At 43.2% G+C, this 20,535-nt stretch overlaps 1 protein-coding gene across 1 annotated transcript in view; it reads left to right on the plus strand.

Annotated features, from left to right (window-relative positions):
* The window catches only part of ANO2 (anoctamin 2), a 421,412-nt gene extending 405,609 nt beyond the window's left edge, over positions 1–15,803 (plus strand). The window contains exons 24-25 of the mRNA XM_029597539.1: positions 3,105–3,210; positions 14,698–15,803. Coding sequence (XP_029453399.1) covers positions 3,105–3,210; positions 14,698–14,979 — 388 coding nt within the window. The 3' untranslated portion in view covers positions 14,980–15,803. The remainder of the gene's footprint in view (positions 1–3,104; positions 3,211–14,697) is intronic.
* Positions 15,804–20,535: the final 4,732 nt, after the last annotated feature.

The raw sequence follows: 20,535 nt of genomic DNA on the forward strand, positions 1-20,535 counted from the left end.
AGGAAATGCTCCTTAGAAAAATGAAAGTATATACCAGCATATATATGGTCAGGATCTGGGATGTTGTTGGCCTTGACAGATTCCTGAAAGGAAATATTGGGGGTATCCTACAGCAGCATTTCCCAATTAGTGTGCCATCAGACCTGATCAAGTATGCCATGGAAAAGTTACCGCTATCTGCTTCTCGGACTCAGAACAGCATCTAGAACTCTGCTCTCAGTAACTCACAGCAGCAAGTACCACCAGGGTGGCTATTGAACACGTAGGATGTCCTTTCTCTCCCTGCATGAGACCTGGAGTGTGGTAATTAATGGGCAGCATGCAGGGTATGGATAGATGGTCCCGCTTTGTTAGGCACATACACAGTGCACAGACACCTCCTCTTCAGTCTCCTCCTTTTAGTCCTTCCAGTCTCTGTCTTATCTCCAGGCCGAGTGAGTAGGGAGAGAGTGCAGTGAGCATTGGATGTGACTCATTCTGAGTGTTGGGAGCAGCAGCCATGGAGGTTGGCAGTCAAATGCGGCAGCCGAGGTAACTGAGCTGCCTGAATCATATTGACTTCTCCCTTCTTATGCACTTGCATACAGAAGGAACTGGCCGATTCGTGTGTTCAGAGACACCGGCCCCTTCTCTCCTTTTGACTGTAAATTTGGAAGAGACTGATGGAGCTTTCAGTGCTTCCCTAGCTCTTCTTTGTCTGCATTGCCTGTCCCTTGGAAGTTAGTGCACAACACAACATTTTCGGTAATGTAGCTGTGTCTTGGGCTTGAAAATTTTGGAAAACAAAACACTGCCCTACATAAGTCCCGGCAATGCAGGACTAGTGAAACTCAAAACCGGTGCTCCACATGCCACTAAAAGCCAGTCTTTGGGTTGCTGTTCTGATAATAAATGGTTGCCATATTAGTCCATGTAGATACACAGACATAAAAGGACAACCAATTTGACTGCGATACCAGTTCATTAACTAAGCTTGTCAAAAAATGCATGAAATTACTTTTCTATCGGACAATCACCTACAACTTCTTGGTTGACTTTTATTTCTGGTCTCTGATACAAAATGGAAGGGAGGGAGGAGGAGGAGGAGGGAATTCAGGGAAGAGAAATGTGTTGAAATATCATAATGTAAATGATGAGATTCTTCCTGAAGACAAGGGAAAGACAATCACAAACAACTCGATGGTCACAAGGAAAGAACATTCAGTAGTGTGAACATGGGAGGCTACACAGAGCAGAATGTTATTATTTGGTATCTTTGATATGTGGCAAGATTCTGTCAGGATTGTCGTTTCCCGAAAATGAATCATCTTTTTCATTCTGCACACCCAGATCAGGATGGAAGAGGTCTGTGAACAAGGCCTTCAAAACCTTGACTTCAGATCCACATAACCACAAATAAAGAAACGTCCCCTGGTAGGTGGCCAGCAAGCAAGGAAATGGTTTACTATGGTTGCCACAGATTATGCACGCTTTGGACAAAACTAAAGCTCGAGCAGGGGACCAGCAACAGAAGAAGGGACAGAGGCAGAAAGGAATTACATTCTAAGCAATGATTACTCCCTGCGATCAATACCCAAGGTCTGAGAGCTGTACAGCCAACGAAACAAATCTCGTGTAGCCAGGGGCCGGATTTAAGATTATGGTGCCCACAGGCAGAAAGCTGGGGGGTAGGGTCCCTCCCCACACCCTTTGTAAGTCAAAGAGCAGCAGGGGGAGTCTCCGTTTTTCGGTGTCTTCAGAATTTGGCACCTTAGACACTTGCCTATAGCCAAATCTAGCCATGCTTGCAGCAGGAAAAAAAAAAACCTTCTGGAACTTCTACTCTAACAACAAATAATATTGATATAAATTATTTAACAGAGATAAGAACCGGCACTGTAATTCTAGGAAGCCAATGAACTCAAATCCACACCTGAAGTAACTTTCTGGATGATTCTGAATCTTTTTTATTTACAAAATGTAAAAATATATTTCTGTGCACTATGTATTTCGCTTTACGGTGTACCCCAAAATAAGTGAAAACATCCAAAGTGATACATATCAATGTAAAACAATAAGGTGCGTGGTACTGTATTTTAGTACTAAGCGGGCAAGAGAAAATTGAGGTGTGAAGACAGTTAGCAGGCCAGACTCCGTAGGATGACAACCCTAGAATCCCCAAATATGGAAGAAGGGTAAGGAGTTTTCACGTTAACTTCAGAGCCCACTGGGAATTGTAATGGTCGCTTGTCAAAGGGTCAGTATCACAATTTCATTCAGCCAGCGCAGAAAATCCAGTCAAAAGTGACAAAATGAAGGCTCTTCATCAGCACTGCATTTCCTCTCTCACTGTCCATCTGTCTGAGTCACGGGGGGGGGGCACATTTCAGCAGCCCACCTAATGCTCACTTTGTGGCAGGTTTTCAAAGCGGAAACGTGCCGGCAGATTTTGGCTCGATAATTTTCTGCAGGTGCATCCAAGATGGCGCACGATTGCTTTCCTCCCTCATCCGAAACACCTCCCCAGGAACGCCTTTTTAAAATCTGGCTATGAGTCTCCCTGCTGTGAAAGCCACTTGGAGGGGGGATCTGCTTTGAAAATTGTCCTCTTAAGTTGAAAGGGAAGGTGGTAAAGGCTGTTTATGTACAAGGTAGCTTTGTAATACCAAATTAATCCAATTCTTCCTACAGCGCACAGAGGTATGGAGGCTTAAAGCTGTAGTGCACCCAGTTATAACTGTATCTAATATTTTAAATAAACTCGTCTGGTTGCCCTGCTAGTCTGTTTAGATCAGTGGAAATAAAGATCAAACAAGCTGTAGATGATACCTTTTTATTGGATTTACAATGCATTTTTGACTTGTACTTTCACCCGTCCAATGAAGACTGAAGGAAGTGCAGTTCTCAAAATTATTTGGAAATCTATTAAGTTAGCTGAATAAAAAGGCGTTACTATAGCTTGTTTATTATTAGTCTAATCTATTAGATATATATAGAAATAAAGAGTGTCACATTCTTATTCATAGCTAGATATAGAATAAAATATGAGAAAAATCTTGGTATTTAATAGATGGAAATTTCTAAAACAAAATTCAGAGTACTAATTGAGTCATTTCTCTGACTAGGTACAAAGATTACAGAGAACCACCATGGTCCCCAATCCCATATGATTTTTCCAAACAGTACTGGGCAGTCCTAGCTGTTCGTTTGGCTTTTGTTATTCTTTTTCAGGTAAGTCTATCAAGTTGGTTTGCAGTTTTATGCAAATAAGGACTTTATACTGAGTAAGGGCACCAGTTTGGGTGCATTTATAAACTGGGGAAAGTGATGATGCAAGTCATAATGCATCCGTTTCCCTGCAGTTCTGACTAAATCTTATCCAGCTTTTCCCAGGATGGCCTAAAGTGAAGACTCACTCTGTGACTTAGGGGCCTGGGTGCACACTCAGGCCATTTAATGTGCGTCTGAAATAAGCGTATAAATACAGGTAAATGCTAAAGAGCTGAGTATGCTCTTTAAAACACACTTGCTAAGGCCTAAAATGTAACAGCTGTCTCACATCAGGTGTTAACATTTTAGCATGCAGAGCGCAGCTAACAGGATGCATTGGGGAGGGGGTGGGTACTGATGGAGATGTGGGCTGCTAGAGCAGGAGAAGTGTAGGGTAAGGTAGAGAGCAAGAGAGAGGAAGATATCAGAGAGGAGAGGCACCAACAAACACACTGACTCCTTTAACCTCCACCCTCAAAAGGTTTACTGATGACAACGGTTTTTCTGACAATGCTGTACTCCCCACTGTTATCGCTATTACAAATAAAGGACAATCCCACAAATTCCAGTTGAAAGCCGTGACCTTGCAGAAGCATTGCACTGCATGGTCTCAGGTAAGTGAAGAGTCTGCTAGACAGATGCTGCAGTGGAGACAAGGCTGCAGCAGTTGAGGTGTAAGTCGCTCACAGACGGTATCAAGCAGAAACCAGGAGGAATGCTCACGGGGCAGCCTTTTCACCCGATCCATGGTCCTCAGGTGGCTGCTTGTAAATGCTGTGGCTGGAGAAGATGCCGCAGGGCGAGGGAGTAGCTTATGGGGATGTGGCATGTGGGACTGTAGTATGGTTAGATGTCTAAACTTGCTGTGCAAAGGCCATTGCAAACATCCTGCGCCTTCAGCAGGAAGAGCTGGCATTGCTTCCCCGACACTATAAGGTGCTGGGAGAGGTGGTGAGGTACAATGTCCCTTTGACTCAGGACTAGATTTCCCTCCTTGGTGTCAACAAGATGGATATATCAGGGCCGGCCGAGGCACCTTGTGAGGCCATTCTTTCTCCTTCTTGGCAGATAGGTATCTGAGATATCTGCTGTTGGTCTGGAGTTTTGCCTCCTGGACGTCTTTTCTCTGCTTTCACCTCCTTTCCTGGGGGTTCAGATGTTTTCCCATTTCTGCTTTCAGCACTGACAACTAGCCCCATGTGCCTGACTTACTTTTATACGGGTTTGCAGCTAGAGGGCTGAATGACGAAGAAATAAAAGGGTTCAGTAAGCGCAGTTTGGTGTGTAAACATTTGTTTCGCTATGGCCTTACCCCAATTAGCGCACAGATGCTATTAGTGCAAAGAGGTTTTATGGGTTAGTGTGCGAGCTAATAATGTTCACAGTGAGGCAATATAGAAATGCACGTGCTAAAATATTTATTGCAACACACATTAAGTGTGTTGCAATAAACAAATTTGTTTTGGATTTTTGGTTCATTTTTGGGAGGCTTTTCCCCAATGAATTTTGGTTTGTGGAATGATGGATTCATTTTAGTTGTGTAAAAAAAATTGAACAAAACATTTTTAAAAAAATGACCCACAAAAAGAAAACAGGGTCTCCCAAGGCCCCCCATCCCATCCCCCATCACCGATCCCTCCCATCCGGGAAAATGCCGGGGCCAGGATCCACCCCCCCCCGGCCCCCTCTTACCCGGTCCATGGGAATCCGCCACCCTGGTCAAGGCAGAAGGTCCGGGCTGGGAGTCTGGCTTGGCAGCTCCGTCAACGACATCCCTCTTCTTTCTTTAAACTGACGCCATGCGCTGGGGTCATGCCGGAGTTAACTCCAGCGCATTCTCCCCAGCAGAAGGCACCATTTTGATGTACGGCAATGCCTGGGTCTGAGCTGGGATCCGGGCCTGGCCCTCAGATACCCAATGCATCAGGTAAGTGACTGATCTGGGGGTTTCGGTCTCAGCTGAGGACCCGGGTTGTTTCATATACACACAGGTTTGCCCTGAACCTGGGGAGAAGCTCTTCAGCGTGGAATTCCCTGCCAGATGACCTGAGGGTAGTAAATGAGATCACCAGCTGTTGGCGCCTACTTGTCTGGACAAGGGTTTGAGGAGTTTTTTTAAAGTGCATTGGCTTCCAATGTCTGGTTGTTAATTTGATGGCCAATAGGTTCGCTGCTTCATTTGTTTGTGAGGGTTTTGCTGTATTTTATTTATGAATATATCAATGTTACCTGCCTAGTAATATTGATAGCGTGGGCCATAAGATTTGAAATAAACAAACAAATAACTGCATGCAATGAAGAAAGCTAGCTATTGCATTGTCCATATTGTTTCAAAATGAGCATGCACGCCTGCTGAATGTAGAACAGACTACTAGTTCAGATTTGGGACCCATAATCCTTAAACTAGTCCTGGATTGTTTTGCAAAATATCTTAGGATATCACATCAAGTGGATATTCTTTCTTCAAGAAATATTTATTTAAATTCTTTTAATATACCGATGCTCAAGAACCAGGTCTTATCGTACCGGTTTACAATAAACTAGGGGGAACCAGTTAAACAATGAAAGCAAAAAAGTTACATTATAACAGGGAAAGTGATAATGATGACTAACGTTTCATCACTGTATGGTGAACATATTATTCAGGATATATCAGTTGATTAATTTGCATGGGTCCTGAACATGTTACTAACTCCTGAAAATATTTTTTTTTACTGACAGTCTGACCAATTTTTACTGGCAAGCCAACTATTTATTTTTTTTTAACAGACACCAGGATTTGGGACTCTAGAAACAGGCAGGGCTTGGGGGAGGGAAATGGATCCTCTTCAGGTACTTTCACCTCTTCGCACCTTGCCTCCAGGTGCGCTATTCCCTTTGCTCCTCTCTCCTCCATCCCTCCAGGTTCTCTTCCTCTCAGTCCTCCCTCTCAGCACACTAATACAAGGCCTACCCACAGGGGGGCATCTCCAGGCCACAGTATCTCCATCTAAGTTCCACCATCACTGGCATCTCAGCGGTGACTTCCTGTCCTAGCCTCCCAAACTTTGCAGGTGATTCAGAAGCAGCAGCAGCAGCTTCTCAGCCGGGGTCTGAAATCAGCACCAAATTGTAGGTTATGCTTTTCTGGCCCTTTGTGCATCTCCCCCGGTCCCCTGCACATTTATGACGTCCGAGGGAACCAGAGAAGCAGTGGGCATCTGGAGGAAGTTTCTGGACCGCATGGCTAGGTACTTTACAACTGTTAAGAAGGTGATCGCTATTTATGGGCAGTTGGCAACCCTGGTCCCCATTGCAAACTTCCATTATTCAATTTTTTTTTTTTTTTTTAGAGCAGTTGATTCAGTCTGGATCTTCTTCCAAATTCATTGAATAATGCTGTGCATTTTGGTACACCAAGCACTTTTTTTTTTTTAGTGTCCCCCTGGGAATGGATAACATAAAAAGAACCAACCAAGTACTGTGTGCACGGTGGCTCACTTGAATTTAATGCTACTGATTCTGACCCTGCCTCCCAGTTTCAGGAAACGTCATTTTAAATCCCTTTATTTTTGTGAAGTTGACCTCATGATAGCCACACATGGAGGCTCATGGCAGTGAGTAAAGTGAATGAACTGCAAAGGGAAAGTGTGCGAATTAGACTTGATGAAAAGCAGCTTTATCGCCGTGACAGTCTACATCAGACTCCCTGCATTGGAGCCCTGTTATGGATGGCCGTAGCTTCAGCAGTACGGGTTCCAGTACCTCACCAGTACCAGAGGCAACAGGAAGTTTGCTTTTTTGTTTTTCTTGCTTCAGGAACTGTGTTGAGCCAGCAGCTCCCTCCACCGAGGATATCGTGATTCCTAACCAACTGGCGGCACCAGGAATTAAACCACAGTCTCCCGAGTGCTCCGGGCTATGCGTGCTACCCCCTAGAAGGCTGAACCGCTGAGCAGACTTAATCTTTTCTTGTTTTTTTTTTTTTTCTTTAAATTAAAGAAGAAAAACATTTCCATTTTGAAAGGCTAATAGGATGCATTTTTTAAATAGCAGCAAACCAAAAGTGCCTCCGACTTAGATATGCTCCCTTTCAGTTAAATCAGACTTGCTTTACATGGGCATTTCATGGTTTTCAATGGCATCTCTAATTAGCCACAACTGCCATTAATCATACAGGCCACTTTTGATGTTCAAGAATGGTAAAGAAAAAAAAAAAAAGCTGAAAAAGTGATGTAGCTGATACATTCATCATTGGTCTGCTACTAAAGTGTGCTCAAGTGTCAACAAGCTCCCCAGTTTGCTTCCTTGGTAACTTAAGTTTGTTTTAAATCAACATACTTTTCGAATGTTGATATGTTGTGCCGCAAATTGGCCTTTTACCATTATTTCCAGGCCGAACTCTTACTGATTTTTTTAAGGGTTGCATAGTAATATCAAGAAAGAAACAGGATTGCAAGCTATGACGATATTGTATAGCAATATATAGCATCAGCTGCTTAAAAGCTGTGGCTGGCCAGAGGGGTTCTGTGGTGAGTGAATTAAAAGCCATGGGGCCGCTATGAATTTCCTGTGGCTGGTTGCAATTTTTCTGCCTGTTCCTGGGTGATGTACCAGTTTTTCACAACAGCAGATTCTCTACAGGACCAATACAAGAACTATCCAAATACTCTGAATTCAGATGTCTGAAAAAGTGACTTGTATGGTCAGAACAGCTCATGTATGACATCATCTTTGGATAATTCTTATGCTGTTCTGAATAAAGGAAAGCATCATAATCTGGAAGGAATGCAATTTCCTCCAGGACACGCATTATAGAAAAACACTATTAAACTCATAGCCTGGGCCCACCAGAAAATGATTTATACTTTTTAAAGAGCTAAATATGTCAGGAGAGTGACATCAGACTCTCTTATCTTGAAAAGAGTCACATTCATTTTTAGATGGTGAGAAGCACAAAGTACTTTGTGGTTGTCATTGCAAAAGACAACGGGGCTGATGCAATAAAGTGCACCAGGCCTAGTGCACGCGTCCATAACCCCTGATGCAATAAGGGGATAAGCGCGTCTAAACAAAGGCGTAGCTAATAGCGCTCATCACATGCAAATGCCATGCAGATGAGGCTATTGGCTCTTACACTGCAATGCAGAAAATCCCTGTGCCACCCAACACACACTTTGTAACCTGTAAAATTTTACGCCTGCCCTGGAGCATCAGGGGTTCAACTTAAAAACAATAAAACTCCTGCTTTTCTGTGGTTTGCAATACTAAGTAGGAAGGACCAAAGAAAGCAGCACCATGCAAAAAAAAAAAAAAAAAAAAAAGTTTTGACATAAAAAAAAAAACAATTCAGGATGCACAATGTACATCCACAATATACACTGAATGGGCCTTGTATATTGTGCCGGTAAAATAGCTGCCGTGGGAAAAAAACGAATGCTTGGAAATTGAGCGTTTGTTTTCCTAACCCGTGCACAACCACGTCTCCTGGGCACTCGATGGCATAGACACACTAGGAATGCACAATTTATCCCCAGCGCGTCCTTTTTAGTGTGGCAGCTCATTTGCTTATTGCTTTGAGTGCCCAGGAGAGGTGATTGTGTGCGTGTTAAGTTTGGATGCATGCTTTTAGAGCATGCATATTGCAGCGGCCTGACTGAGAGCACCATTGCAGTATTATTGATTATGGAGGATAGATAAAAGGAAGCAATCTATGCCAAATACTAAAAAACTTGTATGTTTAATAATGAAATAATAGATGAGAGCAGAAAAGAACCAATGGGCCAGTTCTGTCTGCCCAGTTGTTCCTGTTCACCCTGCAAGGATATATCCCAGCTACTGGCCTTCCGCTTGTAGGATATCACTCTTCAACCAAGTCAGCTTTTGTTTTCTTCCTGTTTGGTTTTCCATTATCCTGGATAGATGAGCATACAAAATCCCATACTTAATCAACACCCAACTCCATCCATATCTTAACAGCAATCTAAAGAACAACCAGAATTAGCGAGGCTGTTTCCAGAACATCCAGTCTCCTAAGCCCCTATACCTATAGCCTTGCTGAACAATACCCAGCCACCACCAACCTGCTGGCATCAACCAAGTTGGTTTCTGGGGAAATGTAGCCTACTGCTTCCAACCTGGCTACCCTCTAGTTTGCAGTTATCGCTAAGTCTTGTTTCTTTTCTCCATCCTTTGCTAAAGGTGGGCTGTTTGCAAAATTCTAGCCTCTCAAGCCTGTTCCTACCAGTCATAAAATTTGACAGCAGATAAGTACAATTAGTCTCATATTGTCAGCCCAAGTTTCCTTCCTGGTTTCAATCTGTGATAGTTAAAGACACATTTTAAAGTTGCAAATGAAAATTTGTTACTGATGAGCTTAGACTTTCATTTTGATCTTTTACTTAAGAGGGATTCTTTGCTGTGAAAATGTAGAATTAAGGGCCAGCAAACAATTGTAGGTGATATCTTTTAAATTAATTTAATAAATCTGTGACTAGTTTTTGAAAGTTAGCACCTCTTTCTCAGGTCAGTGAAGAAACAGAACAATTACACTCTGTTTAAACAGTACAGTTATCTAGGTGCTAGGCTGCTTGCATCTGCTATTCTGCACCATAAAGGGAAGGGATGCCAGAAGTGATGAGGCAGTAAAACAAGTTTGCTTACCGTCAACAGTGTTTTACATAGATAGCAGGATGAATTAGCCATCACATGTGGGTGACATCATCCAGCAGCATGGAACAGAACCCTCTATTGAGCATGTGCGGGAATTCCCTCTTGGATGTTGCCTCATGAGTCCCCTCGGTCAATTTTAGAGCTAATTCTAACTAGGTTGCCAACTCTCCAGGGAGGCAGAAGGGTATTCAGTATAGTTAAGTCATTCTGCTATCCACAGAAAACATCATTTATAGTAAACAAACTTGCCATTACATGTGGAGAATCCAAAGCTGAGGGTTCCAGTGAATCATTTAGTGAATAAGCAATATACCCTAAATGGAGAGTAAACTACTTAGTGAACAGGCTACACAAACTGCTTATCAGAATTTACTATCACTCTTTGAGAGATTGTCCAGACAGTAATGAGATGCAAAGATGTGTATTGACAACCATGATGTAGCTTTGCAGATGTTGTCAAATGATGTGGTTCATAGATGAGCCACTGGTGCAGCCATGGCTTTAACCTGATAAGCCTTGATGCTTTCTGTAATTTGTAGGCCTGCTAGCAGGAAGAGAGTCCATCAAGCTAGGTTGAGAGAACATTGCAAAAATCTCATCTTTGGGTGAGTTTCCTCACTCCAAAGGTCATCAAATCTTCACAAGAGAGCACTGTTCTGTTCACGTGTAGGTCCCGAGGCTTAAAAAAGGGGTGAGGCGTGGGCGGTCCAGGGCGGGGTCAGCGGCTCCTGGCACAGCGGCCATTTGCCGCTGTGTCAGAGATCGTGTGCTGGCAATCGGCCGGCAAGTGCAAAAGGTAAAATAAAGATCGGAGAGGTTAGAGTAGGGCTGAGGGGAAAGATTAGGGGAAGGGGTGGGAAGGTCAGGCTAGGGGGAAGGGAACGGAGGAAGCCAGCGTGGCTCGGCACCCCAAGGTGCACTACTGTGCATTCCCTTGCCGGCGCCGACCCCGGATTTTATAATATGTGCGTGCGCCAGGTAGCAAGTACACATATAGGCCGCACTCACTTCTTTTAAAATCTACCCCATTAGTTGTAATAGTAAATAAATTAACTGAAGATAACATTTTATTTATCTTGGATGTCAAATTTCTCTCTGACCAGAGTTTTGTTAGCATAGTATGGCTCAAAGGTATACCTACGATGACATTCCCATCATGGACAGGAGAACTCAAGGAACTTGAGTCCCAGATTCTGCACTGGCCTCAACACCCGGTATCAAGGGAAAACTAGGATCAGGGCTTAAGGAGACATACTGCCTAACTCAAGATCTCCTGATATAATACCTTGTGTTTCAGTGTAACGCTGAAATCCTCCAAAGTGGGCTAAAATGGGGTAAATGATGCAACCAGCTCTGATGGGCGAGCTCCAATCATTCCCTTTCTCTTCTTTCCCATATTCTTGAGGTTCAACAAGAAATACATGCAGGGGCTGCACCCAGAACTGATGCTAGGGGTGCGTCCCTTTGGCACACCAGTGGCTGCCGGAGTGCAGTTCTTGTAGCAGAAGTCAGCATGCTGCAGTGACATTGGGGAGGAAGCTGTGAACCACAGAGCAGCCCAACGCAGGTGACAAGAGGACTAAACTGCCTCTTCCTCTCCTCCCCTTCTCCCCCAGAACCACGGATTATCTACCTGAATCAGGGATAAATCTGATATCCTGGAAAAGAGAAGTTGGAAGGCATCTTCTTTACCACAGAGGTAAATAAATCCTTTACCAGCTCTGCTATCTGGTCAAGGGGCTGACGTGCCCTTTGCCCTGATGTGGGCAGTGGAACATCCTCTTCTGAACACAAAATGGAATCCTCTGGGCTCTGCAAAATTTGAATTGGAGGCCCACTGGATGTGAGAAATACCAGAGAACAAATGGGATCTGGGGTCTCCAGGCGTAATCCTTCTTCCATTCATTTTGTTGGTGTAAGATTTTTGGTAATTGGTGGGAGATACGGGTATTATACCCCCTTCAGCCCCTGTCAAATTCTGCACAGGCTTGCAAACAGCTGTGCTGGAAGACTGTAGCATGATGCATCAATGATGAAGCAACCTGCCTCGATGGTAAAGGTGTTGATGACCGATGCATTTTACTCTCCAGGGCTCGCTGCATCAAGGATTTACACATTGACACTTTGTTGGTGCGGTGGACTTGTGCTGATGGTGTCAATGCGCCATGAGTCAGAGGCGCACTGATGGATCCCCGATTCAGTGCTTTGTGCAAGCCGGCGGTTCTGTAGAGTGGCGTCGCTTCTTCTTGACCCAGAGGATTCGACCTATTCCACCATTGGGAGAGATACCCTAAAGGAGCTTCTGCTCAATTCGTTTTCTGGGGAGGCAGTTGAGGCTGCGTTTAGGAGGAAGAGGACCAGCGGCTTCTGAGAAACTTGTGCAGTTTCTCGATTTTCCAGGCTTTAGATCTTTAGGCATATGGGGACATCCATCCACAGTAACAACAGTTGGCCTGGTGATGCTCCAGTCCCAGAAAGCAATAGTAGAGTTCATGCCCATCAGTAATGAACATTTGCCTACCACAAATACAGCCCTTGAAGCCACTCACCATGGATTTCTATTTATCGGACAAGGTGAGGAAGAAAATGTTCTTAACTTCCTTCTTTTTTTTTTTTTTGGCTGGCACTCAATAGTGGTGTTTGGGGACTGCTGAGGCAGCGAGGCAACTTTAAAGAAAAAGTTAAGATATTCAGAGAAAAACAGAGAGGGATAGAGGTTTACATCCGTGCTGGTGCTCAGCTGAAAAAGGATTGAGGAGGCTCACAAAGCAATGCCCATGCAGAGATTCCTGTACATGCTCAGTAGAGCAAAAGCTGTACTAGCTAAGAGAGAGGGGTCTGTTCGGTGCTGCCAGATGTCACCCATTTCATGGCTAATTCATCCTCATTACTGACAGAAAAATAATTTAAAGTTGAAAGGGCCTATATCTGATCATGAGTGAGAAAAGCAACGCCTTTAAGTCCTGTTTCAAAAGTGCTTGGCCATTCTAATTTCAGATGTTTCCTGTTCTTGTGTACTTCTAAATTTCCCTTAAAGTATCCTGAGTGTGATGACGTTAAGGGAATGATCTTCCGTTGAGAAGTGTTCACTTACTGAGCTGTCATTTTATTTTTTTTCTGCAATGTTTTATTTTATGCCTATGAAGACTGATTTTTCTCCTTAATTTTTCGCTTATTTCACTGATGCACCATCCTTTTTCACATTTTTGCATTGGGTTATTTATACCGTACACAACATTCATAACGCAGCATGAATGTGAACCTTTTATTCTGAAGGTCTTTCCCTGGTGAGTAGTTGCAGGATCCTGTGATATCTGCTGGCACAGCTTGCATTGTGATGTTTTGTGCCATTTTGTTTTCTGTTTGGATTGCTGTTTCGTTTACATTTTTATTTCTTTCAGTAGTTCATTCTCCAGCAGGAGTGATTGTAAGTCTTTTATTATTTTCCGTAGGATTTCTAGTTCTGGATTCTGTTACTACAAGTGGTTCCCTTTCTTTGTATTGTTGTAGGTTTTCCCTGAGTGTTTTAAGCAAAGATGCAGTTTTCTTGGAGATGATTTTGAGGAGATAGGCCTTTTGTTTGAATGATTCATTTAGAGTTTTGAAGTGTTTATTCCTGTCCTTTGGGTCAGAACAAATACAGTGGTATCATTTAGTTTGGCTGTGTACTATTAAAACCCAGTCATTTAGTTTGGCTGTGTACTATTAAAACCCAGTCTTTTGTCACTGAGATAAAAAAGAGAGGCTAACTCTCAAGAGTTAGACACAGATGTAATAAAAGATAAAAAGGTATGACCTACAATCTGTTTGTTGACCCTTAATTCTACATATTCAAGTGGACTAATACGGCAACCACAATGAATGCAATAATATTCTGGGAGAACAAAAACAAATTTTGACCTAGTTACTAAATACCATAAAACTTAGGACCTGATGTACTATAGGGTTTTCCCCCATTTTGTGTCTATAGGGATAAAGATCAATAAATGAAAAAATATAAGGTAATAACTTATTATTGGACTAATTTAATACATTTCTCAACTAGCTTTTGACCCACTCTATTTAGTGGGTCAAAATAAAATGGGGCAGATTTTCAAAGGGATACGCGCGTACCCCCCCGAAAACCTGCCCCAAGTTCCCCCAAGTTCCCCCTGCGCGCGCCGAGCCTATGTTGAATAGGCTCGGCGGCGCGCACAAGCCCCAGGACGCGTGTAAGTCCTGGGGCTTTCCCGGGGGGGGGCGTGTCATTCAGGGGCGGGGCCGCGGGCGTGGTTCTGGCCTGGGGGCGTTTCGGGGGTGTGGTCGAGGCCTCCGAATCTGCTCCCGGGCCAGGTAATCGCACGGTGGGCGCGCGTGTTACGCCTGCCTCGGGCAGGCGTAACTTGTCAAACAAAGGTAGGGGGGTTAGATAGGACTGGGGGGTGGGTTAGGTAGGGGAAGGGAGGGGAAGGTGCGGGGGTGGAAGGAAAGTTCCCTCCGAGACCGCTCCGATTTCGGAGCGACCTCGGAGGGAACGGAGGCAGGCTGCGCGGCTCGGCGCGCGCAGGCTGCAGATTTTGCACAGCCTTGCGCGCGCCGAACCTGGATTTTAAAGGATACACGTGGCTACGTGCGTATCTATTAAAATCTGGCATACTCTTGTTTGCACCTGATGGGTGTACTTTTATAAAATCTACCCCAATGTGTCTTTGGGGAAAATGCTTTGAAAATGAATCTAAAATAAATTCCAAAAAGTCAGTGAATGCCACCATAACACAAAGTCACGTGCAGTATTCTCTGTCACTCATATCATTGCAGAATCTGGTGATGGTCCTAAGTGTGGTAGTTGACTGGTTGATCCCGGATATCCCCAAGGACATCAGTGAACAGATCAAGAAGGAGAAATCCCTGCTTGTCAACGTCTTTCTGAAAGAGGAGAATGAGAAGCTCCAGTTGATTGAAAACTTCATCATGCGCGATAAGCAGAGAGGCAACCCAGAGAAGTCAGGGCGGAGAAGCAGGGCTGCAAGCTTTTGTCAGTTCAGTCGCAATCAGCGGGGCAGTTTCACATCCTTCAGCTCCCACCACACAGAAGTGTGACGCCCTCTCCAGGAGAATGAGAAAAATATACAAGCTTGAAAGATAAGCATCCAGTTATCTTAAAAAGTGGAGGGAGAGACAGAAAGAAAGCTAGAAAGAGAGAAAAGAAGAGAGAGAGAGAGAGAGAAGGTTGTTGCTTCTCAGATGATGAAAGAAACGTGTTTCTCCAAAAATGATTTGTTGCAACAATGTTGTCAGAAAAATCTTTGGTGCAAACTAAAAGACTGTGCATGCAAAAGCTAAGACTAAACTTTGCACTTACTTCTATGGATCGTAACATTGCTTAGCAAGAGCATGACTAATTGTGGTAACGGGCAGAGCGAGGCCACAACCTTTATGCCTGAAAGAAGTAAAATTGATAGAACTAGCCAAGCTCACTACTGTCGGTTTGAGCAAAATATTGTTAAAAACTCTGTGACATTTATTGTACATTGCACATTAAGCAAAGAAGAAACAAAGCAAACCGCTGCTGAGCTTTTAAATAAAGATATTAAGGAGCAGAGCTATTTTATTACAATATGATACAATGAAATGGTTAATTGATTAGATGAAAATAAAAGATGCTTTATAAAAATGATGATCTTTCACAAGGTGCTTAGCCTGCTAGCTCAGACTCTGAGGTTTTCCCGCACTTGAGTGCTCTTGTGAATTATTGTGAATGTACTGTATTTTTAGAAAACTGGAAGCTCAGGGTAATTTTATATCATCTGTACTTTAAGGGCAGTGCAACCTATCAAAGAACAGTCTTTCAACAAAATGTAGTGGATGCAAACTAACAAAGTGTAACTGACCTTTCTGAATTCATGGGATAAGGAGGCAGGCTGAGTGGGAAAAACTAATAATAAACTATTTTTCTTTGAATTTGTGCAGTGGTTGTGTTTTGATAAATTCCATGACTTTTCCCTTTCATATGTTATGTTTAAGGGCATCACATAGGATAGGACGAACAGACACGGTTGCTTAAAAGAGCAATACTGTAAGAAGCCGATATTTTGCGGGCCATGTGTGAATAAAGTTAATCAGACAACTTTGTCTGGTTAACTTTATCTGGATATGCGGGCCAAATAAAAATTTTGGCATTCTGTGTGGCTCATCAGAGTTACGTGGTTAACTCTGTTTGGCCAGTGCTGAATATCAACACTGACTGGCCAAAGTTTAACACCCCCCCCCCAAAAAAAAGAGAGAAATTGCAATCATTTTTTTTTTTGTTTATATTCCACCTTTCAGGCATTTCAAAGTGGATTACATTCAGGAACTGTAGCCAGTAAATACTAACACAAAAGGTGAGTTTGTTATGAACCTGGAAATGTCAGTCCTGAAGAAGACAGTGTCGAAACATTGGCCGTATCGGCTTGCCTTGAGATCCTTATTGGTACCAGGTGAATTCCTGGGCCATTTTCAGTCAGCTGTGATAAGCTCCTTTGGAAAATAATTATTGGCCACATGTTTCTATGCTTTATTTAAAGCTAAGTACTACATTTCTTTATCAAGACTTTTGAGAGTTATGTCTTTTTGGGAGTTTGTTGATTAATGATTGATTTATCAGCCATTTGTAAATCCAGTAATAGTAGGCTTTCCTAGGTTTTTTCCTCCCGTTTAGATATTTATTTATTTAGATTTTTATATTCTGCTGTTTGACACTTCAAAGTGGATTACATTCAGTTTACTGGAGGTATTTTTGCTATCCCATGAGGGTTTACAATCTAAGACCTAGATTTTCCACATTTTGGACTGCTGTGTGAGAGAGAGAGAGAGAGTGTCAGTCTTTATAAGGCTCTCATATAAGTAAACTATTTATACCACTGTAGGAGGGGCTGCGCGCGCATGTTATAAAATCGGGCGTACATTTGTGTGCACAAATGTATGCCCGCGCGTACCTCTTAAAATCCGGCCCGTCAGCACGTTATAAAATCGCCCTTTTTTTTTCTCTAGTAAAATGTACATGCGAAACCGAAAATGCAGACATGCTCTTGACATTTATAAATTAGCATATATGTGCATACATGCTGCTGATACCATATATGCTATTTTTTCACATGGAACAACTTTGAAAATGTTCTCCTAATCTCTTATCCCATATTCACAAAACAGGAGAAAAGTCAGGGACGGTAACTTTCAAAGTGCCGCATGGATACACATTTGCATACATTCATCAGCCTGCGCCTAGGAATGCGGCTATTTTATAACATATATACGTATTTGCACACGTTATAAAATAGCCTGGCCATGTGCACTCAGTTTTAAGTAGGGATATGCCTGTGCGTGCAAATCACGCTTCTACTGCATAAGTGGGAAGATTTTAAAGGGACGCGCGCCAACGACATTACCCCCATCCCGTATATTACTTAGTCAGATAAGTAGTTATCTGGCTAGGTGGCAGCTGGTGAATGCAGCCAATTATTTAAATGCTGCTGTTTAGCTAGATAAGTTGGAACTTATCAGCTAAGAGATGCTGAATATTGGGCCCAGTCTTGTTAGGTTTTCTGGCCTTCAATCATTGGCGTCTTAAATAAATAAAATAAAAATACTTATCTTTATTTCAAAAAGTCAAGTCTCAAAATACTTTAATCTGGCATTCAAAACTAGAATTGAACCAGGTCACAGCTACTGTATGTACAACAGTTCTCCTGGCTAGCCTGCTAGACGACCACAAAATAGAAATATATTATACAGTATTGTTTGGCCTTGTTAATTATCTAACACAATTTAAATGACATAGGTTGTAGGTATGGATTGGGAGAGTTAAATGAATGAATTATCAATGTTATTTGCTCAACGGCAGCTAGCATTAGTGGAAACCAGATAAGATATGCTTTCTATTTGCTTCTAATAGTACATATTTGTCTATATGCATGAGACTCAATGCATTACTTTTGCTGTTCAGAATATAGTACTGCACGTGGATTCTGCTAATGAGTTATTTCCCTTTTATGGTACCGCATGTCTCCCCAGGTCAAACACACACCAGCACTACATTATCTAACCCTCAATAGCTTTTGGGAGGCCAGGAAAGCCCTCAGTTCTCCACACTAAAAAGGTTTGGTCCCAGTAGAAAGAGTTCCCTTATTTTAATACAGTTTATAATCTGCTCATACCTCCCAACACACTGGAGGCTTACAAGTATTGGACATTCTGATATTACAGCAAACCAGTCTCATAATTAATTTAGTGAACACTTAACGGCTTATACAGTTCCAGATAGGTGAAACAGTTTGAACTCTGAAGCACTTCTCCTGGCTGGACATGAGGATATATGCTTTTTGATATAGGCTATACCTATGAAAGGAAGTTACAGTAATCCAGTATAGAAAACAGATTTTCTTAATACAAATGCTGAAAGAGGCAAATCCTAGCTATGATTCTGAAAGTGGAAGATAATAAATGTGATTCTGTTCGCACTATACTAAAGTTCCAGAAGAGAAAAAAGAAACAATATGGTCAGGAGAGTTAAGGAAATTAAATTTAAAAACATGGCTAGATGGGATGGTATGAAGAATCAATTTGATGTCAGCATATTAAACTGTGTCTAGGAAGACAGTGATTACATTTGGGACTGTTATAAAAGTGACTGTGGACTACAGAATAAAAGTGCACAACATTTAGTAGTAGCCTAGTGCAGCAGTGCTACAACAACCCAGAATACTACCCATGCAATGGCCTTCCAGCCCAGCATTTCAAAAGTCCAATAAATTCATCAAGTTGGGTTTAATGGAATATTTTCTTGTAATTCATGGTTGACATTCCCTTGTGAAGTAAAGCAGAGTGGAGCCATTTAGATTACTGCCAGCAGTCATTTGATAAGTAATAAATGTAGTTTCAATGGAAACTGCACTCTACCAATAATTTCACCATGACAGAATAAGGACAGGGACATGCACAAGAGATCAGGCCATGATTTTCCAGGTCACTGATGATGCATCAGTCCTACCATTCACCATCAATTTTAGCAGCAGATATTTGCACCATGTTGCTTGAGCTACAATAGGTGAAATCCGTATTATAAATAGTACATGAATTATGACAAGGTGTAATTACTGAACAGTTCAGGCAAGGAGGTGGCAAATCATTTCAGCAGCATCTACATCCTGTGTTAAAAGCTGCAATTCTGTCAAAGCAAGCATGGGAGAAGACCATGGCCTGGATATAGTAACAAAGTCAAAATTCATGGGAAGAAACATAAAACGAATATAAAGCAGCTGATGTGTATCTTTTGCTTATGACAACTGACAAACTTTAATCAACAATATGTATATTTAAAGAGCCTTTCCAAATTCTCCACATAAAATATTCAATTTAAAAATTATACACATTTTAATTTAACAATAACATAGCAAAGCATACAATTGTAATAAGAAAACTTGCTAGCACAGTGTGAGATATCTTCAACAAAAGACATGAAAATTCCAAAAGCATGACCTCCATTCAGCTTGGTGCAAACATTACCAATGCCTTGTCTATAAAACGAGACAGATCAACTTTCTATTTTTCTCCCCTTCACGGTAAAACTTGACACAAACTCCTTGAGTGCCTTGCTCTTGTGCACTCAAGAGTCATCAGATGTAACAGATGAAAAAATTAAACCCACAACCTCCCCCTCCCTCACCCCCACCCTTCATCTTAAAAAAAACTGCAATGGAAGGTAGTGTGTAATAGAATAAAAATCTACCTTATAAATGGCCTGTGACCGACGGCCCGCAAATGCGCAGTAGAGACCAGCTCTACCGCGCATGTGCGGGCGAGCACGTCGCTCTGAGGCAGCTTCAGAAAGAAAAAACAATGGCGGCGTCCAGTGGCAGCAGCGGGCGGCGGCGGCGGTACCGGCAGCGGGCGGCGACGGCGGTAGCGAGCGGCGGTGGTAGCGACGGCGGTAGCGGCGACGGCGGTAGCGGGCGGTAGCGAGGGAGGGAGAAGAGAGAGAGAGGGAGGGACGGACTGAGTGGGAGGGAGGGACGGAGAGAGAGAGTGGGAGGGAGTGACTGAGTGAGAGGGAGGGACTGAGTGGGAGGGAGGGATTGAGTGAGGGGGAGGGACTGAGTGAGAGGGAGGGAGTGGGACTGAGTGAGAGGGAGAGGGGGGACTGAGGGAGGGAGTGGGACTGGGAGAGAGAGAGAGGGGAGTGGGACTGAGGGAGAGTGAGTGGGACTGAGTGAGTGAGAGGGAGGGGGGAGGGAGTGACTGAGTGGGAGGGAGGGATTGAGTGAGGGGGAGGGACTGAGGGAGGAGTGGGACTGAGGGAGAGAGAGGGAGGGAGGGAGTGGGACTGAGGGAGAGGAGGGAGGGAGTGGGGACTGAGTGAGAGTGAGTGGGACTGATTGAGTGAGAGGGAGGGGGAGAGGGGGGAGGGAGTGAGTGAGACTGAGTGGGAGGGAGGGACTGAGTGATAGGAGAGGGAGGGTGGGGAGGAGTGGGTGAGGGAGGGGGTGGTGAAGAGTGAGGGGAGAGAGAAAGAGGGGGAGGTGAGAGACAGAGGGATGTAGCCCGTTTTAACGGGCTTAACGGCTTGTAGATATATAAATAAATAAATGTTGTATGCAGGGCAATAATGGAAAGAAAATC

Source organism: Rhinatrema bivittatum, chromosome 4, assembly GCF_901001135.1.
Source record: "Rhinatrema bivittatum chromosome 4, aRhiBiv1.1, whole genome shotgun sequence".
NCBI lineage: Eukaryota > Metazoa > Chordata > Amphibia > Gymnophiona > Rhinatrematidae > Rhinatrema > Rhinatrema bivittatum.